This window comes from Anser anser, assembly GCF_964211835.1.
Source record: "Anser anser genome assembly, chromosome: 10".
In the NCBI taxonomy this organism is placed as follows: Eukaryota; Metazoa; Chordata; class Aves; order Anseriformes; family Anatidae; genus Anser; species Anser anser.
This window is the reverse complement of record NC_139730.1, coordinates 615,253-634,517: the sequence shown is the minus strand read 5'-3', so window position 1 is coordinate 634,517 and position 19,265 is coordinate 615,253. Positions and strand designations below refer to the sequence as shown.

General features: G+C 40.8%; 1 protein-coding gene across 2 annotated transcripts; it reads right to left on the bottom strand.

Moving 5' to 3' along the window:
* Positions 1-974: 974 nt before the first annotated feature.
* BLM (BLM RecQ like helicase) lies at positions 975-19,028 on the bottom strand. 2 transcript variants are annotated; one of them, XM_083850331.1, is made up of 21 exons: positions 18,734-19,028; positions 17,985-18,637; positions 16,991-17,228; positions 16,437-16,558; positions 15,536-15,668; positions 13,756-14,504; positions 12,628-12,804; positions 12,090-12,208; positions 11,238-11,351; positions 10,407-10,505; positions 10,165-10,313; positions 9,332-9,438; positions 8,497-8,657; positions 7,764-7,959; positions 7,126-7,316; positions 6,142-6,289; positions 5,575-5,774; positions 4,204-4,396; positions 3,752-3,874; positions 2,253-2,460; positions 975-1,298 (listed from the first exon to the last, which is right to left on the bottom strand). In XM_083850331.1, the coding sequence occupies exons 1-21, from the start codon at positions 18,829-18,831 to the stop codon at positions 1,121-1,123; spliced, it is 4,356 nt and encodes a 1,451-aa protein (XP_083706457.1). In that variant the 5' UTR covers positions 18,832-19,028; the 3' UTR covers positions 975-1,120. The 2 variants fall into 2 exon arrangements, with proteins under 2 accessions (XP_083706457.1, XP_083706458.1); XM_083850332.1 differs by having other exon boundaries at positions 16,991-17,180; positions 18,734-19,025.
* Positions 19,029-19,265: the final 237 nt, after the last annotated feature.

Here is a 19,265-nt window from a genome sequence, read left to right as displayed (position 1 = left end):
CCAGGTTGGATGGGTGACCTGACCCAGTGGGTGGTATCTGTGTCCACGCAGGGCAGGGGGGTTGCAATGAGATAACCTCTAAGGTCCCTTCCAACCTGTGCTGTTCTGTGACTCAGTCCACACGGGCACCTAGCACTTGGTGGCCCAGGACTGATGCATGAGATCAGAATCTTTGCTGGACAGCAAAGAGAAGTGATTAATTATACTCTGCAGCTTTATGCTGCAGCTTGGCATGTTAAGGATAGAAAAAGTGTACTTTTTTTTTTTTTAACAGTGAGGTTAATTGAAACAGCCTTGAGCACACTTCAGACTCACAGGATGGGTTATATAAAGTACTTGCTATCAGACTCCTTGCTCAGCAACAGCTGATGGAATCCTTTGCTGCAGTCAAGCAAAAAAACAGTTGGTTCTGCCCCTGCAGTGTCAGGCATGTCATAGAAATGCACATGTAGAAACAGATACACATCTAAACTCCTCCTGAACTTATCAGGGCTGCCTTATGTAAGGCAGGAAGGTAAAAGAAGGGCATATCAAATGCCCTTATCACAGCCATGGTGATCACACAGCTCCACACTGTAAAAACAAACAAACAGGATGACTAAAAGAGCACATCTAGGACAGCACCTGGCGCTTCAGCAGACATTCCAGCCTCAGTATCTGGGGGGAAAAAAAAAAAGGAAGCTTACAACTGTTAATCATATTTTATGTCAGGTTAACATCCCAAGACTTAAATTTTCAGAACTCCTCTGTTATGTAGCTCTGAATTACTTAGACATCTAGCAAGGGAGAAGAACAGAGGCAACCACATCTCTGGGATTCACCGTTCCAGTAACTGCTTTTGATTTGTGATCTCAAGTGTATCCCAGAGATAGCTTTAATGCAGGCTTACAGGGATTATTTTCCCTGAAACAGTAGGGCATCTAGAACTAGTCAGAACTGATATCTGTTTGTAGCAGAAAAAAGGTCTGAATAAATTTGAGCTTAAAAATATTTATTTAACACGAACTTTTGGACTTCACAAATGTACAAATCTAAGAAGGTTCAGCAAATCAAATAAAGATTTATAAACAATGATTACAGCTTCATGGCATGCTTTTATACAGTATTTACATTTTCCTAGTTACAATATCGAATATGAAGGCTGAAGGAATTGCCTGTTTTTCGGCTTCGGTGGTGCCATAATCCCCAGCTTTCCAACAGTTCCTTGTGTGGCACCGTAAGATGCTGAGCTGTAGCCAGATGAAGGTGGAGTCTTAGAGTTGGATGGCCTTTTGGTCCTTCGGTACTTGCTGTAACCACTGTAATATTTAGAGAGAAGTTACAGTATCGTGTGTCAAACATTTGGTTTACTTGCCACATTCCCTACCCGTGGTGTATTTATACAGTTGCACACCATGTAAGATTTTCTAGACAACTATATATTTTTTGAACTTTTTTTTTTTAATAAACATGGCTGCAAGAATACCTTTGAAATGTAAATTTAGTGTAGCTGTTGCTCTGACATCTGCTTAAGGGCAAGAAGCAGCCTGAAATATGAACACAGAATGCTAAACCAACCTAACTCCTATTAATCTAATTAGAGTATCAACATTAAATGACACTTCAGGGTCAACAGCATTTAATGACTAATATTTTAGGTAGATGGAAAGCAGAGGAATAAAACATACTAAGCTGGAACTGCTATTTCCTAAAAAAACAAAGCAAGACAAGCAGAAAAAATAACTGAGTGAGGAAAACGAGTACAGAAAAGGAGATATACCTGAAAAAAAAAAAAAGCAATGGCAGAAAGCAGTGAGTTTCATTCCAGTGCAGTCACATAATCTAATTACAGGCGAATAAGTGTTAGTATGAAAGTACATTGAGAACGTACCTCTAATTTGCCCTGCATATTAAGATTTCAGACAGCGGAAAGGGGCATCATAAAATTAACCCTTATTTTTGCAGCAAATTCTGCTCCTGCTATAAGCTTTGAAACTTAGCACGTTAGTTTGAGGAATACCAATATCCCGCCACAGAAATGGCAAAGGTAAGCAAGAGCACGTTGGCAGCAGCAGAAGCAGCATAGTGGTACACCTCCTCCTGAGAAGCCTGAAACTGATATTTAATTAATTTTTAAAGTTCAGTATTTGATGAACTAACCTACATATAATCCCATACAATTACTTAAGAAAATGCATTAAGATAACAGTGCAGTTCTGGGATCATCATCACCTCGGGAAAACAAAAGTTACAACTGAGCACAAGCAACATACCCTTTGGGATGAAACTGCTGGCTACCAGCACTGCTTGTCTTTTTCTTCTTGGATTCTCTGAAGTTTGGCGGCCTTTTCCTTTTCCTTCTTTGGTTTGCATTATTGCAAAAATAGCTTGAGGTTGTAACTACATCTCCTGCTTCTTCCTCACTCTCAGGTGTGCCAGTACTCCCCGCAGCTGTGTCCACACTTTGGCAGGCGGCATCTTCTGCAGATAGACGATGAATTAAAACTAACGAAATCAAAACATTGCCTGGGGCAGCCAGAACTGTCAGCTAGAGCACGCTATTTGCGCCAAACTTCTGTCCTTGCCATTCAAATACTCCTTGCACCACAATCCTCCTGGTGATGCTCCAGGCTCAGCTAAAGGCATTTCTCAGGTTGTTGTAAAGCAAAGACAGACAGAAGGCAGTTTTGGTTTAACTCATCATGATAAAAAAAAAAAAAAAAAAGACCAGCCCTATTTTCACTAGCTTGGCTTCTTTTCTAAACTATTTTGGTAGCACTGCGCTTTCTGCCTTTACACTCTTTTCCCTGTGTCAGCTGGAAAGAATTATGGAATATACCATAAATAATACACTCAAATACAGCACTTGTTTTTAAAACAGCACCAGGAGACACTGAAAGGCTCAGACAGCTCAGAGTTCCTCCTCAATCAGTTGTAAGCGAGAAGGACATGATTCTTTGCACAGGCAGTCAAATGAAACACTTAAGTGAGGTTTGTAGACATGAATTTATTCACATTGCAGCATATGAAAACACAGCCTCCTTAAACAAAACTATGAATCGCTTTTAAACTGATGGCCAAGCTATATAAAATATTCTAATTACAACACAGGCTACATGCTACGCTCGTGACACTGCCAGATTTACTAGTCTCATGGCTTAATTCTCCCCTGAGCTGAACTCTGTGTATAAGGTTAAAAGCTGTAAAAAGGGACTGTAAAATACTGGCATACTGACTTGCTTGCCTTTTTTTTTTTTTTTTTTGCCCCCTCCATCTAGTTTTGAAAGTTCTTCGCATTTCAGCAGGAGCTAGTCAGTGTAGACTTGGACTTGCTGATCTCAGTTACTATGAAAAATAAAAGGCAGTAGTTATTGATGGTCTGCCAGGCTACGGCACTACCCAATACATAGTAGATTCAGATGGAAAAATATGCAGGGGGGGGCAAGATTTTTAACCTGAATGCCCTGAACTCTCTGTCTAAGTATATTACATAAACCCCAATAACTAACAGGGAAGGAGCGCAGAAATATGTTTAGTCTTTCTTTTCCTTTTTCAGTCTGTCAGAACTATGCTGAATTTAACCAGTGAGAAGACAGCAAAGACCTTTGTACGTTCTGAGAATGTGAAATTGCTCCCTTTTTTGTAATCATTAAACTCCAAGAAACAGTGATTGTGTTTAAAACCAGGTGACTTTTCACGGGAACTTCTTATATAGAGAAGGAGGGAAAAGGATTATATTGGAACACACATTTACATGCAAAGAATACTAAACCTGGTATGGTCCATTCAGAGTACTTATCCATCACTTTAATTATTTCTGCGCCATATTTTTCCAGTTTATCTTCTGTGACTCCATCTATCTGCAGCAAAACCTCCACATCGGAAGACAAGGTTTCTGTAAGGTAACAAGGTACCAGTTAGACACATCAAAGTAACTTCTTAAGGTAGAACATTCTGGAGGAAATCCATCCCTTTTAGTGCCACAGTGTCCACTAACTCCCCAGGGAAGCAAGCCTTTTTTTCTATACAGATTTACTTCCAGCTGGTTAGTACGCACCAGGGGAATGTATGCTGTATATTCTACTTGCATGGGATTCACTCAGCTGCGTATAGGTAAAGCGTCTCTCTCCAAACTTTAGGAAACTATAGATTTTCTCTCAGAAAAGGCTACAGTTGCACATGCAGTCTACTGCCTACAGGGGGTTAATGAACAGTTGACATTACCTGCTATTTTCTTTAGAGTTGAAGTACTGAAAATATTGAAGTAATGCACATCGAAGACTTTCCCAAGAGTTTTGCACATGTCTGTAAGTTCGCTGAGGCACTTTTTAACCATCTCTTCCCGCTGTGACATTTTTGTCACAGAAGCCCTTTGTTTTCGAATGGCACTGGCACTTTCAGTTTCATGAAATTCCACCTGTTAAGGTAAGCCAATCGATAACTTCTGTCAGGGGAGCTGCTGCAGAGTAGTCATTAGAGCATAGATTGGTAACGCAGAAGAACAGTGAAAGAAACCAAAAGTATTCTCTGATGGACCAAAAAAAGCTGTTTACCCAGTACACACTTTTACAGTGATCTTTTTTACAGGCCAGTTGTTAAAGCACCCATTCTCAACCACCTGTAAGCTTCTTCTACAAAGAACAAGCAAAGCAAGTATACACAACACAGGAAAAAGCCCTGTGAAACCAACATGCAGCTAGCTTTAAACAGAGGTCACTAGGTCTATTGCTGAGGGCTCTTCTCCAAACACAGCACTAATGCAGAGGAGGTACTGCCTCAAGCAATTCTGAGACTGGTTTCATGACCTTCTTGGAGGAGTGCATTTTATTTCAGACAGCATCAATGGCTGGAAAAAAATAGAGCATAAAATGCAGAATAAAGTAGTGCTGTTCCTTTTTATTTTTCTTCCTCCTTAGCTAGCACTTTCTGTGTCGGTCAGTATCACAGAACGGCTGAGGTTGGAAGGGACCTCTGGAGATCATCTGGTCCAGTCCCCAAGCTCAAACAGGGCCACCAGGAGCAGGTTGCCCTGGACCACATCCCCCTGACTTCTGTAGGTCTTCAACGAGGAGACTTCACAAGCTTTCTGGGCAACCCATTCCACTACTCAGTCACCTCCCCAGTAAGGAAGTGCTTCCTGATGATTAGATGGAACCTCTTGTGTTTCAGTTTGTGCCCACTGCCTCCTCCTGGCACTGGGCCCTACTGAGAGGAGCCTTGCTCTGTCCTCTTTGCACCCTCCCTTCGAGTATAGACATTAATAAGATCCCTTCCGAGCCTCCTCTTCTCCAGGCTGAACAGTCCCAAAATTTTGCATTCTTGTCATGATGGAATCAAGCAGAAGGAGAATGAACAGAAAGATTTAACCCTCTCCAGTACTCTCAAACTCACCTTTTGCTTCACGACATTACTATTAGAACACTGGGCTACAGGTCATGATTGTCAGATTCTGCTCCATGAATTTACTAAAGATCAGTTACTGTATTTCAGTCAGTACTCAAACTATGTTAAAAAAAAACACAATGTATATGCTGCACAAAAACTGTAGCATATTCCTTAAAACAGTACGTTCAAGGGAAAAAAATTGTTACTCACCTGTAGTGATCCATTTAGCACAGCCTGCGCTCGCTCTCCTAGAATTACATAAGCTACGGCTTGGTCATTAGCTGTAATATACAAGTCTTCATCCAGAATCTTGTCCAATACCAGTTTTCTAAATAGTCTTTCAACATTATGCCTTGAGTAGGCAGCCCCCTTCCCAAATATTCCAGACTGAATCTTCGCACTCTTTGTACCTGTGCAACAGAAGTCAGAGGATTAGCCTGCAATTAGAGAGCCTTCACAGGTATGTGTTTAGAAGCACATCGAAGACTCCCAGGAGTATTCCGTGGTTTGAGCGCATATGCACACACACACAGCATGCAAGTACCAGAAAGTCCAAGCACCAGCAGAAAACTAATATCATTATAGCAACCTGAAAGAGATTAAAGCTTTAGTCTCATTTATTTTCAATCATTTAACCATCAAGAGATTCCTGGGAAGAATAATTTTGCCAAATATATGTTATTTTAAACCACTGCTGATATTACAAAGACCTCCTGATACTCAGGAGTTTATGCACCGTGTATATTTAGGTGTTGTTTCTGGAAAAACAATACTTACCTAAGAAAATGTCTACCATCATATTCAATGTGTATCTTCCAGAACCTGCATTTCTCCTTGCATTTATTCCTCTCATCTCTCCGCAATGTTGCTGTACAAATCTTATAATGCTTTTCACTTCATCGGTTACATTTCTTGATTTATAATCCTATTAAAATAGACTTGATTAGGAAACAACTGGATGTGGTTCTATCCTAATGCAAGTTGTGTTACTGACAACCTTGTTTTTCATTATTGAGCTTTTTCCAGTCATGAATTCATTTTGTCCCAAACACGAAAATAGTGATTTGCTAGTTAGTACAGCAACAGTGATATAGTCACAGGTTAGATATTACTCTGAAAAATGCAAGACAAAAGACATAACTGACTGTATCTAACCTTTAGTGTGTTAATTCTACACAGAGAGCTGGAAGATTGCTGAGTCTGTACCAATGATCAAGGTAAATTGTTCGTAAAGCATTCCCGTAATTTTTTGCTGCCATGCACTAGAAGTTACACTTCCTACACACATTAAAATGAGAAGGCTGGACAAAATCTGCATTATTCTAGTCAATTTTTGTTACAATCACAGACGTATTATTTTCTATGATTTTATGTATAGGGTAGTGCTACAAACATTGGCTTGAGAAGCAACATCATCAGGTATAGCCATCATAGCCATTCATAGCCAACATCAGAGCCACTCCAGTTGATCTTATATTCCTGTCTCCAATGAGCACAGTGGCCAAAAAGCAACACTAAGGGACATCCTTATACCTCACTAGTCACCCTGGGCCAAAACAACAGCATAAGTCCATGGATAGTTTACATAATTATACTCTCGTTTAAACCCTGAAAACAATTCAAAGCATCCAGCATCACAAAACTACAAGGCATCTTACTCATTTTCTCTATTTACCTTCCCAAGTGTAATGTTACCATTTTTCAAATGCAGCAAAATACAAAATCAGTTTAACAGCACTATAAATAAGAACTGATTTTTACCTTCTTTCTACTGCAGTTATCACAAATTACTTCTGGGTGATCTTTACAAAAGTTAGGATTAAAATTAGTTTCCCCGAAGTAGGCCAAAAGCTGAATTCTCCGGCAATCTACTACGTTCTCACAGTAATGAACCATACTGTACAGGTTGTTAAAGTGGGTTTCTCTCGTGTGAATGTTTCCATCTTTCTCCACTGAAATGCAATAAGTTCAATCATATTTGTTTTATCTTCACTTCTGTCTTTTTACATATTATCAGATAGACAAAAAGACAAAACATAATATTCTGTTGCTTAAAAAAGGACAAGTACTTTAGTACAGAACTAACCTAAACCAGATTTTACCTCTCAAGCTTTAAAGGATGGAGAAAAATCTATAATGATAAAAATCAAGAGATGAATACATATAAAGAAAAATGGCTTTGACTAGAACTAATCATAAGTAATAAAAATCTTTCACTACAGAAAATCATTCAGGTAAATAATAAAACAAAGGTGCACAGTTCTCCCATCTTTGCAATACCATACACCACTTCACTTCTAAGTGAGAAAATAACCCAGTCTAACTGAAACAGAAACCAGCAACTACATGACTTCTTTACTATTGTCTCAATTAAGCTACAGATACAAAAAATCACTTACTTAGTATGAGCCTTCTAAGTCTGGTTACATCACTGTAGCTGTAGAAGAGCAGACAGTGAGACATTTCACCATCTCGTCCGGCCCTGCCAGACTCCTGATAGTAACCTTCTACAGATTTAGGAAGGGAAGCATGGATAACATATCGTACATCAGGTTTATCTATTCCCATTCCAAAGGCAATTGTTGCACATATAACCTAGAAGAAATCACACTGTGTTATGCAGAGTTATGAAAACCATTCATATGCAGTACTCTGCACCAAAAACAGGCATGTTATCAGGCTTATGAAATTATGCAGAACAGAGAATTTCAACTGGAACCCTGCAAGACAAGTACAGAACAGTAAAAGCCCCTCTCTCCTTCTTTTAGGAGATCTTTTTGCCATAGAGGGAAAACTCCAAATTTGAGAATCTCAAGATACAATTCAGCAAGAGTGCCTAGGGCTGTTTCAGAAGCCTTGCACAGCTCAGTTCCTTATTCCTGGAGCATCATACCTTGGTGCAGTACTGAGGTCTTTGATTTGTAAAAGTCACAATGAAAAGAAGACTGACAGGTTTGGGCAGATCTCTTATGATCAGTTATTTAACCCTGCATCTGATTTTGCAATAATGTTACACAACTTTGTTTTCCTTTACTAGGCCAAGAGCAATACAAGTGCTCTAAATTCTTCCGCTAAATACTTTCCTCTAAATACTTCCTTCCCCTCCGCTTTTTTTTTTTTTTTTTTTTTTACCTGGCATCCTTCTTGATTAATCCACTTCTTTTGCACAAGATCTCTGTTGGAGTCAGGGAGGCCAGCATGATAGGCAAGCGCAGAAAGACCTTCCTTCTGCAGAATGGCTGCAGTCGTGTCACATTCGTGACGTGAAAGGCAGTAAATTATTCCAGAGTCATCTGCGAATATAAGAGATGTGCTAGAATAAAGCAGGTGACAGGGAATAAAGCTGTAACAGTCATACCTGTGTCAAGACAATACCGCATTACACTTACCCATTTTTCCCCTATTGGAATCAACGTAACTGCTCAATAAAGCAAAGTAAGTTTGTTAATATCAGATGGTTTAGTTAGTTTCTCCTCATTCAACTCCTCACTTATTTACTAGGTTACAGCACTAGAGAAGCTATGAAGGGAGCTCTGTGTAGTCAACTTCCAACAGCAGGAGGTGCAGGACTCCAAAATGAGAGCACAGACAGATATGGCTCACAAAAGATATAATTAAGGGCAACCACAGATAAGCACAGACAAACAGAATTAAACTATTAAAACTGTATGGGTATTAGATGACACTAAAAGGTCTGGCAACCTCCAGATAGATTACTCAGAGCACTACCATAATTTCCTTTTTCGTCTTATCTTGAACTCTTAAGTTTAGGATGTCTGCAAATCTGATTCTCATTATCAGCAATATTTTTTCTCCTACTTGTTGTTTCTGTAAATGTACCAGTAGCTTGAAAAAGGCACAAGGCTTTTTCTTTTTTTTAATATATATAGTATTGTGAGATAGGAAAAGCTTTTATAAAGTAGTTCATAAAAATGCATAGAAGCACACTACATTGCTCAGTACTCACGTGGATGATATTTTTTAATCCATTCCAAGCAATCCATTGCCACCCTCTTTGGCTTCTTGGGCAATACATCATATTTCAAGTTATGCCTGTTGAAGCTCATTGTAAACCTAAAAACAAGACATCTTATTGGTACTCAATTTTATGAGCGCAGTAGTCCGTTCAACAAGCTAGGAATTGACTGGAATGTCTCAAATTCAAGTCATTACTACTAGTCCTGTGCCACCTGCATAGGAATTACTGTTCCACTATCCTCACTGAGATTCACATCACTCACATTTTGGGCCTACGATTTCTGTTTTTCCTGTGGCTGGAAAATAAAGAAAGCTACACTGCACCGTGGAAGTCAGCATGGAAGAAATGCTTGTCATTCTAACATTCACACAGATTTCTAAATTTTTTTGAAAAGTCAACAGAACAGTATTTCTAAAATTAAAAAAAAAAGTCAGAGTGCTTTACTTTTCCATCAGGTACACTGAAAACGTTAAAATGGGATCCAGACCCAACAGTAACTCATAATCTAAGTTACTGCCAACGTTAACTAAAAAACACTTCCTGCTTTTGGATTTTCCAGCACTCTCATGAAAGGCACTCTAAAATGTAACTTGCACACTTACAGCTTCCTTAATCAAGCAAGGAAGAGTTTGGCAAGATTTCTTATTATTTTAATAATCTGCATTTAAGTCTGATTAAATGAGAATACATGCGTGGAATTTAATCTGATACATCTATGTAAGTGTTTCAGATGGACCTCTAATGCATTTCTTGCTTTCTTAAGTTTTCCATTCAAACGTTCTGCAGCTCAAATTGTTTCAGGAAACTGCTGGACAACTTACACTTGTGGTCTTAGCATCTCAAGCTGATTCTGAATATCCTTTTGCACTCTTGGGTTAGCAGTGGCAGTAAGAGCCATCATAGGAACAGAGCGAAACTTCTTGCGGAGCATGTTCAGTCGTTTGTAGTCTTTTCGAAAATCATGACCCCACTAGTTAAAAAAAAAAAAAGAAAAAGAAAAATAACTGAGTACGATGCTCCAACTAAGTTTTTGCCATTGTGAAAAACAAATCAAGGTTTTCACCTGGCTGACACAGTGGGCCTCATCAATGACAAAACGTGCTAGGAGTTTCCGGTTGTAAAGATTTTCCAGGGCTGACATCAGTCGGTTGCTTGCACAGACCTAGGTGAACACCCACCAGTGGCATTAGAAAGCAAACAAACAAAGCCAAGTGTCACCCTAGCTAAGACTGCAGAAACAATTGTTCTGTACAGCCAAGTTCATCTGGACTGCACACGTAAAGCCTGAAGGCATAAAGGTGATGGCAATCACCTTGATTTTAATTGACAATGAAGCAGCTGATGTGGGATTGCCACAAAGCTCTAGGATCAGCTACCCAGAGGTCCAATAATCTGATTGAATTTAAATGACTTATGTCATAGAAGACAGGGAAAGGCAAAGCTGTAGGAAGAAACATTCAGCACACTAAGTAGTCCCCTCTCGCAATGCTCTTGTGGAATATCATTTTTAAAGGCAGCATACAATTAACTACAAGACAGTCTTTTGACAGTCACCTGCCAACTTGGTAGTTACATGTTCCTACCCTGTAGTATCATGTTCAGAGTAGCCTAGATTCCGACAGCCACTAGTACATGCTATGATATATTGAAGATGATACAAATGGCGTTTTTGCTTTAAGAGTTTAAATTTTGCAGACGTTATGCTCAGTTCTCATTCTTGGTTAATTACTGACTGAACGTAGTTGCATCCATATAGAGACTTACTGAATTCTATTAAAGTATTTCACACTTTTTTTTTTTCAAGAAGCCTACTCTAAGTTCTATGTTTCCCCTTTATTCTTATAGCAATCCTCTTGTTGCCTCCAGGACTTTACAATTCAGATCGAGTACAAACCTTCTCAGGGGTAACATACAGAAGTTTTATTACAGGATCTTTTTTTGACAATTGCATATATATGTTCGAAGCATCAGCATCTGTTCTATCACCAGTCAGGTATGTTGCAGCAATCTGTAAAAAATAAATATGTATATTAAGTTTTAATGTGTGCAAAATGAAAGTATCCTCAAATGCTAGTCCTATAACTGGTTATAAAGCAGGTAAAAAGTATATCCATTTACTACCCTTAGCGAACATTACACAAGAAAGCATTGAAAATGTTATTACAGATAGCATTTGAATCCCTGCTGTACAGGAGCCATTGCATTATCTTTCTGATGATAAAGCCAAAGGATTATAAACCAAATTCTATTCTTCTGCTCCCAACTCTACCAACAAACAGCTGACTTAGAGGGTACATCTACTTTCTTTCAACTCTTTCCGGTAAAGAAAACAGACGTGATACTTTTCACTTACTTTTTTTTTTTTGTCTAAATATTACTTATCCAGAAATGATTAGCATCTTCAGAACCCTCCTACCTCAGGAATTATTAGTGCTCGCTTCTTCTACCGTCCCAGACTACTTCCATTTACTTGTCTAAACACTACTCTTAGAATCTGAGAATCAGGTACATCTTCTTGAAAACTAAGCTTGAACAACAAATACATGAGCATCAATAAACTGATGAGTTAGACTGCACATATATTCTAGCTCATCTAATGTAGATCTTCCTAGACAACTTTAACAGGTGTGCCTTCACAGCTTACGTCTAATTATTTTTTGGAGTTTATATCTGAGACACACAAGATTTATCGTAATATTTCAGATTTCTTATCTGCAGTTTAACTAAATAACTTGTTTGAACTTACATCTAAAGTATTCAGCTTCTGAACTTGATCTATTATCAGCGATCTCAGCGGAGAAATAACAATAGTGACTCCAGCGGAGACACAAGCAGGTAATTGGTAGCACAAACTTTTACCACCACCTGTAAGAATTAAACAGTGTGCAACAAATATTAGGTATCTAGAGGAAAGGGAGACAAGGCAGAGAAAGAGCAGAAGAAAACAGTCCTATTTCTTACTTTCCATTTAACAGTGCTTTAAGAAACAAACTTTTACCAATGAGTCTTCAAGATGCTACCTTCAGGTAAAGGAAGAGTTGTCACGTGAAACATTATGGAAGAGCGAAATCTAATCACCTTATTCAAAATACCCAAGCGCATTCAAAATTCCAGAAATCCTGTCGCTACAGAATTCAAGCAGCACAATTTAGCAAGACCTCCATAAAGGCACAGAGAAAGAATAGTTTGTCACGAGCCTTGCAGAAGGAACTACAGATCTTTATTTCTCGAATGCATGTCAGATCTCAAAAGCCTGTAGCCGTGTGATGTTTGTAGATACATACCAGTGGGCATTAAGATGAAACAATCTTCTCCCAGAAGAGCAGCATTGATGGCCTCCAGCTGATTCGTCCGGAAAGTGTGCAAACCAAACTTTCTGTGAAATATAGTCATCATTTCTTCAGAGTGGGAAAATTTCATACCCCTGAAACGTTCTAGTGCGGGGTTATTAACCAGTGGCTCTAGTAGACAGAGAAAATGTTCTTAAAATAAGTTCCAATACCAAATTGTACTTTACCTCTTTCAACACAGAACTCCATTGGTGTAACAGATTGCCTAGCGAACACTTCAACTCCTTAAACCTTTTAAACTAAAATCGTAAGTTAATATAAATAAAGAAGATGCATACAACTAGAATTTAAGGCTGGCTAAAGTATGAATTTTGATTATACACTAATCTCTGATTTTTTTTTTAAACAAACTTGCCCGCAACTGTATAAAATGCATAATCTTATGCTGTAAAACTTTATCTTTGCCACAAAACTACTAGCACTCTCCCTGTATTTAACTAGTGCTACTTAGAAGCCAGCTGCATCAGCAGCAGAGAAGCGTGCCTACACTCAGACAGTAAACCTGCAGTCAGAACACCTCTCAGCATGGTTAGGTCTTCAAAAACAACTGCTTGAGTAAGCTTACAGCATGATAAAAGCCTGCATGACTTAAAAACACCTCTGCTTTCACCTCCCCGTTCCTGCAAGAACTGGTAATACTGACCTACACTCGTGCACCAGAGGGGTTAGGTTTACTTCAACAAGTACCCAAATTTGAATGTTTTGTATAAGCAGCTAAGACTATTGTATGGCTTTGAATTAACAACTGCAGAGTCATCATTTAATTAAACCACAGAAGCATTCCAGTTTCCAATTTTAGCAGCTTCATCTCCCCAGCACTTCATCTCCCCAGCAGTCTGTAACCTACATGGCAAATAAATATTCAAATTTGGCAACACTCTGAGGAGAAAAAGAGAGGAGAAAGATTCTGCAGTGTCATCTTTACAAAGAGAAGTAAAAACAAATTTCCATATGACCAAAAAGGCACTGATGTCATCTACAGTAAATTACTTGGTCTTAGACTTAGCATAAATACACACAAATTAAAAAGGAAAAACAGTAATCCTCATTCGCATAATTTACCTGTTTGGTTCTTTGTTGCAGTCAAGCAGCTTGATTTTGGAGCAACAGGATTTGATACAGGAGGAGATCCTTTGGCTGCTGAGATGATCTTTGAGAGCAGGGACCTGGCAGGTGGCCCCTCCCTGACCGGCTGATACAATGGCGCAGATGGTGTCTCAGGTGCCGAAACAGTCACTGAATTCTCCCAGCCCTCATCAAAATCATCAATATCAAAATTATCGAGATCAAAGTCTGTATCGTTTACATCTAAACAGTCTGATGCAGCAGTGCCAGCAGGGGCTTTGCTCGGAACTTTCACGGCAGTGCTCGTAATGGGCCTCTCCGGAAGATGCCAGCGTTCACCGTTTCTCACCGCTGTTTTTTCACACCAGCTGTTGTTGAAAGACATCTCCGAAGGATGGCTGAGAGACGTTCTGTCTTTGCTGTTCACCTTGGAAGAAGAAAGTTCTGCAGTTTCTAGGCAGATGACCTCCTGAACATTTTGCTTCGAAACATAAGAGGTATCCAAGTCATCAAGTGTTTGATCATTTTCTGTAGAAAAACTGCTTAAATTAACAGTCCCGGAAAGCTTAGATGAAAGATTTGTAGATTTTGGTGAGTTTCTGACAAAACTCCTATTTGGGCCAGAACACAAAGCAGTACCAGAACGCACAGAGGAGTCTTGTTGCACACATGCCTTCCCATCTCTAGGAAAAATGTTGTTTGTGCTTCTTGCCTTCAAAGTGACAGAACTAGCTAACAATTTTCTCCTGGAAGAGATGGCAAGGGAAGGAAGAATGAAAATGAATATTTAAGTCACAAGCAATGATATATCACTTTCTACAACATACATTAAACATTTGTCTTTTTCTTCCTAATTAAAATATTAACATATGGTGGTTACATTGTTTTTTGTGTCCAACACAGGACATTACAACTCAATATTTTAAAAATATTTCAAACAAATCTAGGGAAGAGAGAATAATACCAGAACTCAGTTGAACACAGTAATTGCAAAATCAATATGCGTTCACCACAAGTATTAAAATAAAGGAATTCTTAATAGTGAAGAACTGATTCAGGCAACACAGAGCATAAAGTTCTTAAAGGCACAAACCCAAAGTTAAAGAAGTAAAAAATACGCTTGAAACAAATTATGTTTTTCTGTACTTTCTGAAGACTATCACTGACTACAGTAATAATAGAAAAAAATAGTTTTACCAAGAATGTTTAGAAAAAGCACTGTTTCAGCCCAATAAAGACATAAACCAAAATGCCAGATCTCAGTATTTTGTCTATGTACAGTGTCACCAAATTATACGGGAGGAGGCAGCCTGTAGTAGCAATACTCAAACTGAAAGATGACAGGTATGCAGATACTGGTAGAAGTCACAAATCGTTATTGTCAGGGATGGTGAGTCTCACAGAGAGAACATTAAATTAACGCCTCAGGTTACAAGAAATCAGGATGACACTTAGCAGATTATATCGCACCACTCTGCTTCTTCAGAAGCACCTGGTGATAGTTACCTTCCAGAAAAAAGAAACAGCACTACCTGTGCCTCAGGTTGAACATGGAATCAGATTCTTTCTTCTGAAAGTATTAACAATTCCAGGATTCTGCCAGAAAGTCTTCGGATTTTTTGTCTAAAACTTTATTTGGTCAGTTATTTTAGGCTTTTTATTAAAAAAAAAAAAACAACTTTCTGTATCATGTTTTCAGTGTGATGGAGACACCTAGAGGCATGATATGGTTTCATACAGAACTTGGCAATAAGAAATACTACTTATTAAAATGTACCGGAGATCCCTTTGCTGAAGCAGTTCTTTTGCACACGACAGCGACTTAAGCTCATGAATAGGAATGGCATCTACCAGCTTACAAATATCATCCATGACGCTGTAAAGTTCCTGTTCCAAATGCGGGCCTTCATCTGCAAGACAGAGCTTATTTCAGCAAAGAGTAACACTATTTTTTATTGGAATGAAGTAACAAGAGGATCTCACTTTCTCTCCCAAAAGACAGAACACATCGCGTAAGTCTAAACAGTTTGCTTTTGATATATTTTAATAGCCCATTGGCATAAAGAAACTGCGTTCACGAACTGCATTCTCTGTAAAAATACTGTTAAAATACGAACAAAGACACTACTTTGGCATTTATAAACAAAATTTTACATGACACTGGTACGGTCATAGTGTATTATAGCACAAACTGCATTTTTATGAATCTTGAGAGTAAAATCTGAATCTGCAGCTGTAGAACCATGTTGTTCTACACCTATACTCGGTAACTTTCTATTCTGCAAGTTCAACTCAGAAACCCATTACCTCAGTAGTTTCCAAAGTCAGCATCTGTAGGAATCAAACGGAAGAACTAAACCAGCTCAAACTTAGTGACGCATCTTTCTGTCATAGTGGACTTCGAGAACTGTTTAGTAGATGCGTGCTTTTAAGATCTGAAAAGGAGTTCTGAGCAGTATCCCAAGCTGGTGCTGACAAACCCAGAATCAACACAATTCTGAATCTACACGACTCATGCAACATCTGAAAATTCTGTACAAGACTCTGTTCCATACTTCCTCGTCCTCATCAGTTGTTATTAGAAAAAGCTCTCAGATTACATGGGATACATCGGAGAACAAGAAGTTGCAAACCATCACCAAAACCGAATGCATAAGATTTCAAATTATTTCACGTACCTGCATCCTCTGCCCTAGAATCACTTGCAGCAACAGGCTGTTTTGCTGTAATCTTCTCAGGCTTAGACTCAATGCCATTTGCTGTTGATCTTCCACCAGTAGGAGATTCTTTGAAAATATTACTAACATTAAAACAAAAAGTCATTAAAATACAGAAATGCATTGGATTTACAGACATCTTACAAAAAATCCATAAAAGAACTTAATCTTTTGGACTAGCAGCATTTGAGTATAAAAGATAAATTTCTCATCTAAGTAACATCAGTAAGCTCAGTAAGCTAACATCTAACTCTTATGTGCCAATTTGTAGAGATTTGTTTCAATAATTTTTTTTCCCTCTCACTATGACAGGAAAAATAACTCTGCTTTTTCTGAAGCAAAAGCCACATTTGTTATGACCAATGTTTAAGGTGTTTCAGAAAACATTAATAGCAGCTGTCAACTGCTAACCTGCCAAGCCAGAAGCAGTCAAAACCAACTCAAACGGTAACTTTTTAACAAGCGCTAGTTTCATATTTTTTTTTGTTAGTTTTAAAAAGACAGCTTTGTTTTACCTAATGCTTTTTACAGATGGTGAGAAGGAAGGCAGCTCTTCTTCAGGGGAAGGTGGAACTACATCTAAGTAATCATCCTCTTCAAGCTCAATGTTTGCTAACAGCTCGTTGCTGATCTCATCCGTCTCTGGTTGGCTGTTTTTCTCACTGTTGCTTAGCTTCTGGCTTCCACCACTTTTATCAGTGGTAGCTGAAAGAGAAGTGTACTGATATTGTTGGGCAACGCTGAAAACTCTTTCTGGTATAAACAGAAACACAATGGAATAGAGGAAAAAACTATTAGCCGTATTTCAAAACAATAGATTAATATAGTTTCTGACTTTTAAACAGCAAAGAAATAAATTGTCAGAAAACAGTGTTCAGTGTTAATCACTTGCATCAAGATGTTAATTTCACAAATAAGGACCACAAGTTCAAACCATAACAACTAAGAAACTTAAAACAGAAAAGCTAAGTGAAGCAGAGAGCTGCCAAAGATGCATACTGACTTACTGACTGATGGCCATGAACTTTTTGGTCATAATTGATGTGTGGTTGTTTTTTTCATTTGTTTGCTTGTTTTTAAAAAAAATCAACACAGATCTTTTTCTGCTTTAATATTTCTCATTGTTTCATTTAGGCATAAGTTGATTTTAGATCTCTTTTGTTTGAATTATAAAATTGTCTTTTTTTTTTTTCCCCCCTGTAACATCTCTGCAGATTATTGGTATGTATTTCTGGAATGCCATCTGGAAAGACTTGCACCTCCAACGGTACCATGCTACCTGCTGCTGCAGAGACAGTTCTCCACTATCTGCAACACCGCACATTTGCAAAGCACAGTTACCAACATGAAATCCACGTGCCTAAGACTGCTGTCAGATAGGTGTGTGCAGCTCCCTCTGATTTCATTGAGAGCTCGCAAGATCTATATTTCTGAAAAGCGAAGTGTTCATGTGTGCAAACGCAAACACATTTTATTCTAGTTCATCGATGCTTTAAACTGACCCCTTACCTGTGCGAGCCTCTTCCCTCTCATCATCCAAAGTCACGTCAGTAGTTAAATTCTCCCGAAGATCCTCGCCCACAACCTTGTCGCTGCCACAGTGGACCGAGTCCCCGAGACAGATGACAGACCCTTGGGATGAGGGCTGCTCTTCCTCAGCGGGAGGCGTTCCTTTAGGCTCCCCAGCGCCAGGTTCTGGGGACGCTGCGTCGCCATTCACGGTCTCGGGCAGCTTATCGACACGGGAGCTCGGTCTCTGGGGAGCCTTGCAGGCGGCCCTCTGGCCTTTGGGGGACAAAACGGCTGGTTTGGAGAATCTCTTCTCGATGCCCGACAAGTCGAAGTCGTCCATATCGTCCCACTCATCGTCCGCGGCGACGGGGGGGCCCCCCAGCGGAGCGGGACCCCCAGCCCGGCCGGGAGCGGCCAGCGGCCTCCTGCCGGCCCCGACCGGCTCCTGAGCAGGGCGCCGGGACGCCGGGCAGGGACCGGGGCAGAGCGCGGCGGGGGCCGTGCTCGGGCCGCAGCCCCCCGCCGGGAAGGGCTCCGCGGGCCTCCTGCGCTGCCCGCCGGCCGGCGCCGCGTTCACGTCCTTGTCCCGCAGCGCCGAGCTCCCGCTGCGCTCCCTGCCGCACGGGGCGGGCTTCTTGAACGTGAAGCCCCTGGAAGAGAGGCGAAGGGCGGGCGGTCAGCCGGGCGGTCACCCAGCCCGGTCGGTCACCCAGCCCGGCGGCCCCCCGCCGCCCCCCGGTACTCACCCGGGCCGGCTCCGCGCGGGCGGCGGCTTGCTGAGGGCGCCGCGGGCCGAGTGCAGCTGCAGCTGCTCCCAGAGGTTGTTGTGCGGCACGGCCGCCATGACAGGACCGGGCGGCACCGGGCGGCACCGGGCGGCGCCTCGCCTCGCCTCACCGCCCCTCGCCTCACCGCGCCGCCCCCCGCCGCCCCTCACCGCCCGCTCCCGCCGCGCCGCGCGCGCCCCGTCCCTCGCGCCCTTCGCATTGGGCGCGCAGCCGCCGCCCGCCTCCCCATTGGACGGGAGCGGGGGGCCGGAAGTGACGACACGGCGGTTCCGTCTCCATGGCGAGGGGATCTCGCCCCGCCCCCCGCCCGCCTCCCCCACAAAATGGCGGCGCCGGGCGAGGGGGCCGCGGCCCCCGTGGTTTTGGTAACCCCATGCGGAGCCCGTCGGAGTGACGGGGCCCTTTATTTTTTGTTTGTTTTTCAACCACGTTCAATCCATGTTGATGATCAGAAAGCAGCGCTTCCAATGTTAGCGCAGCATCTCCCACA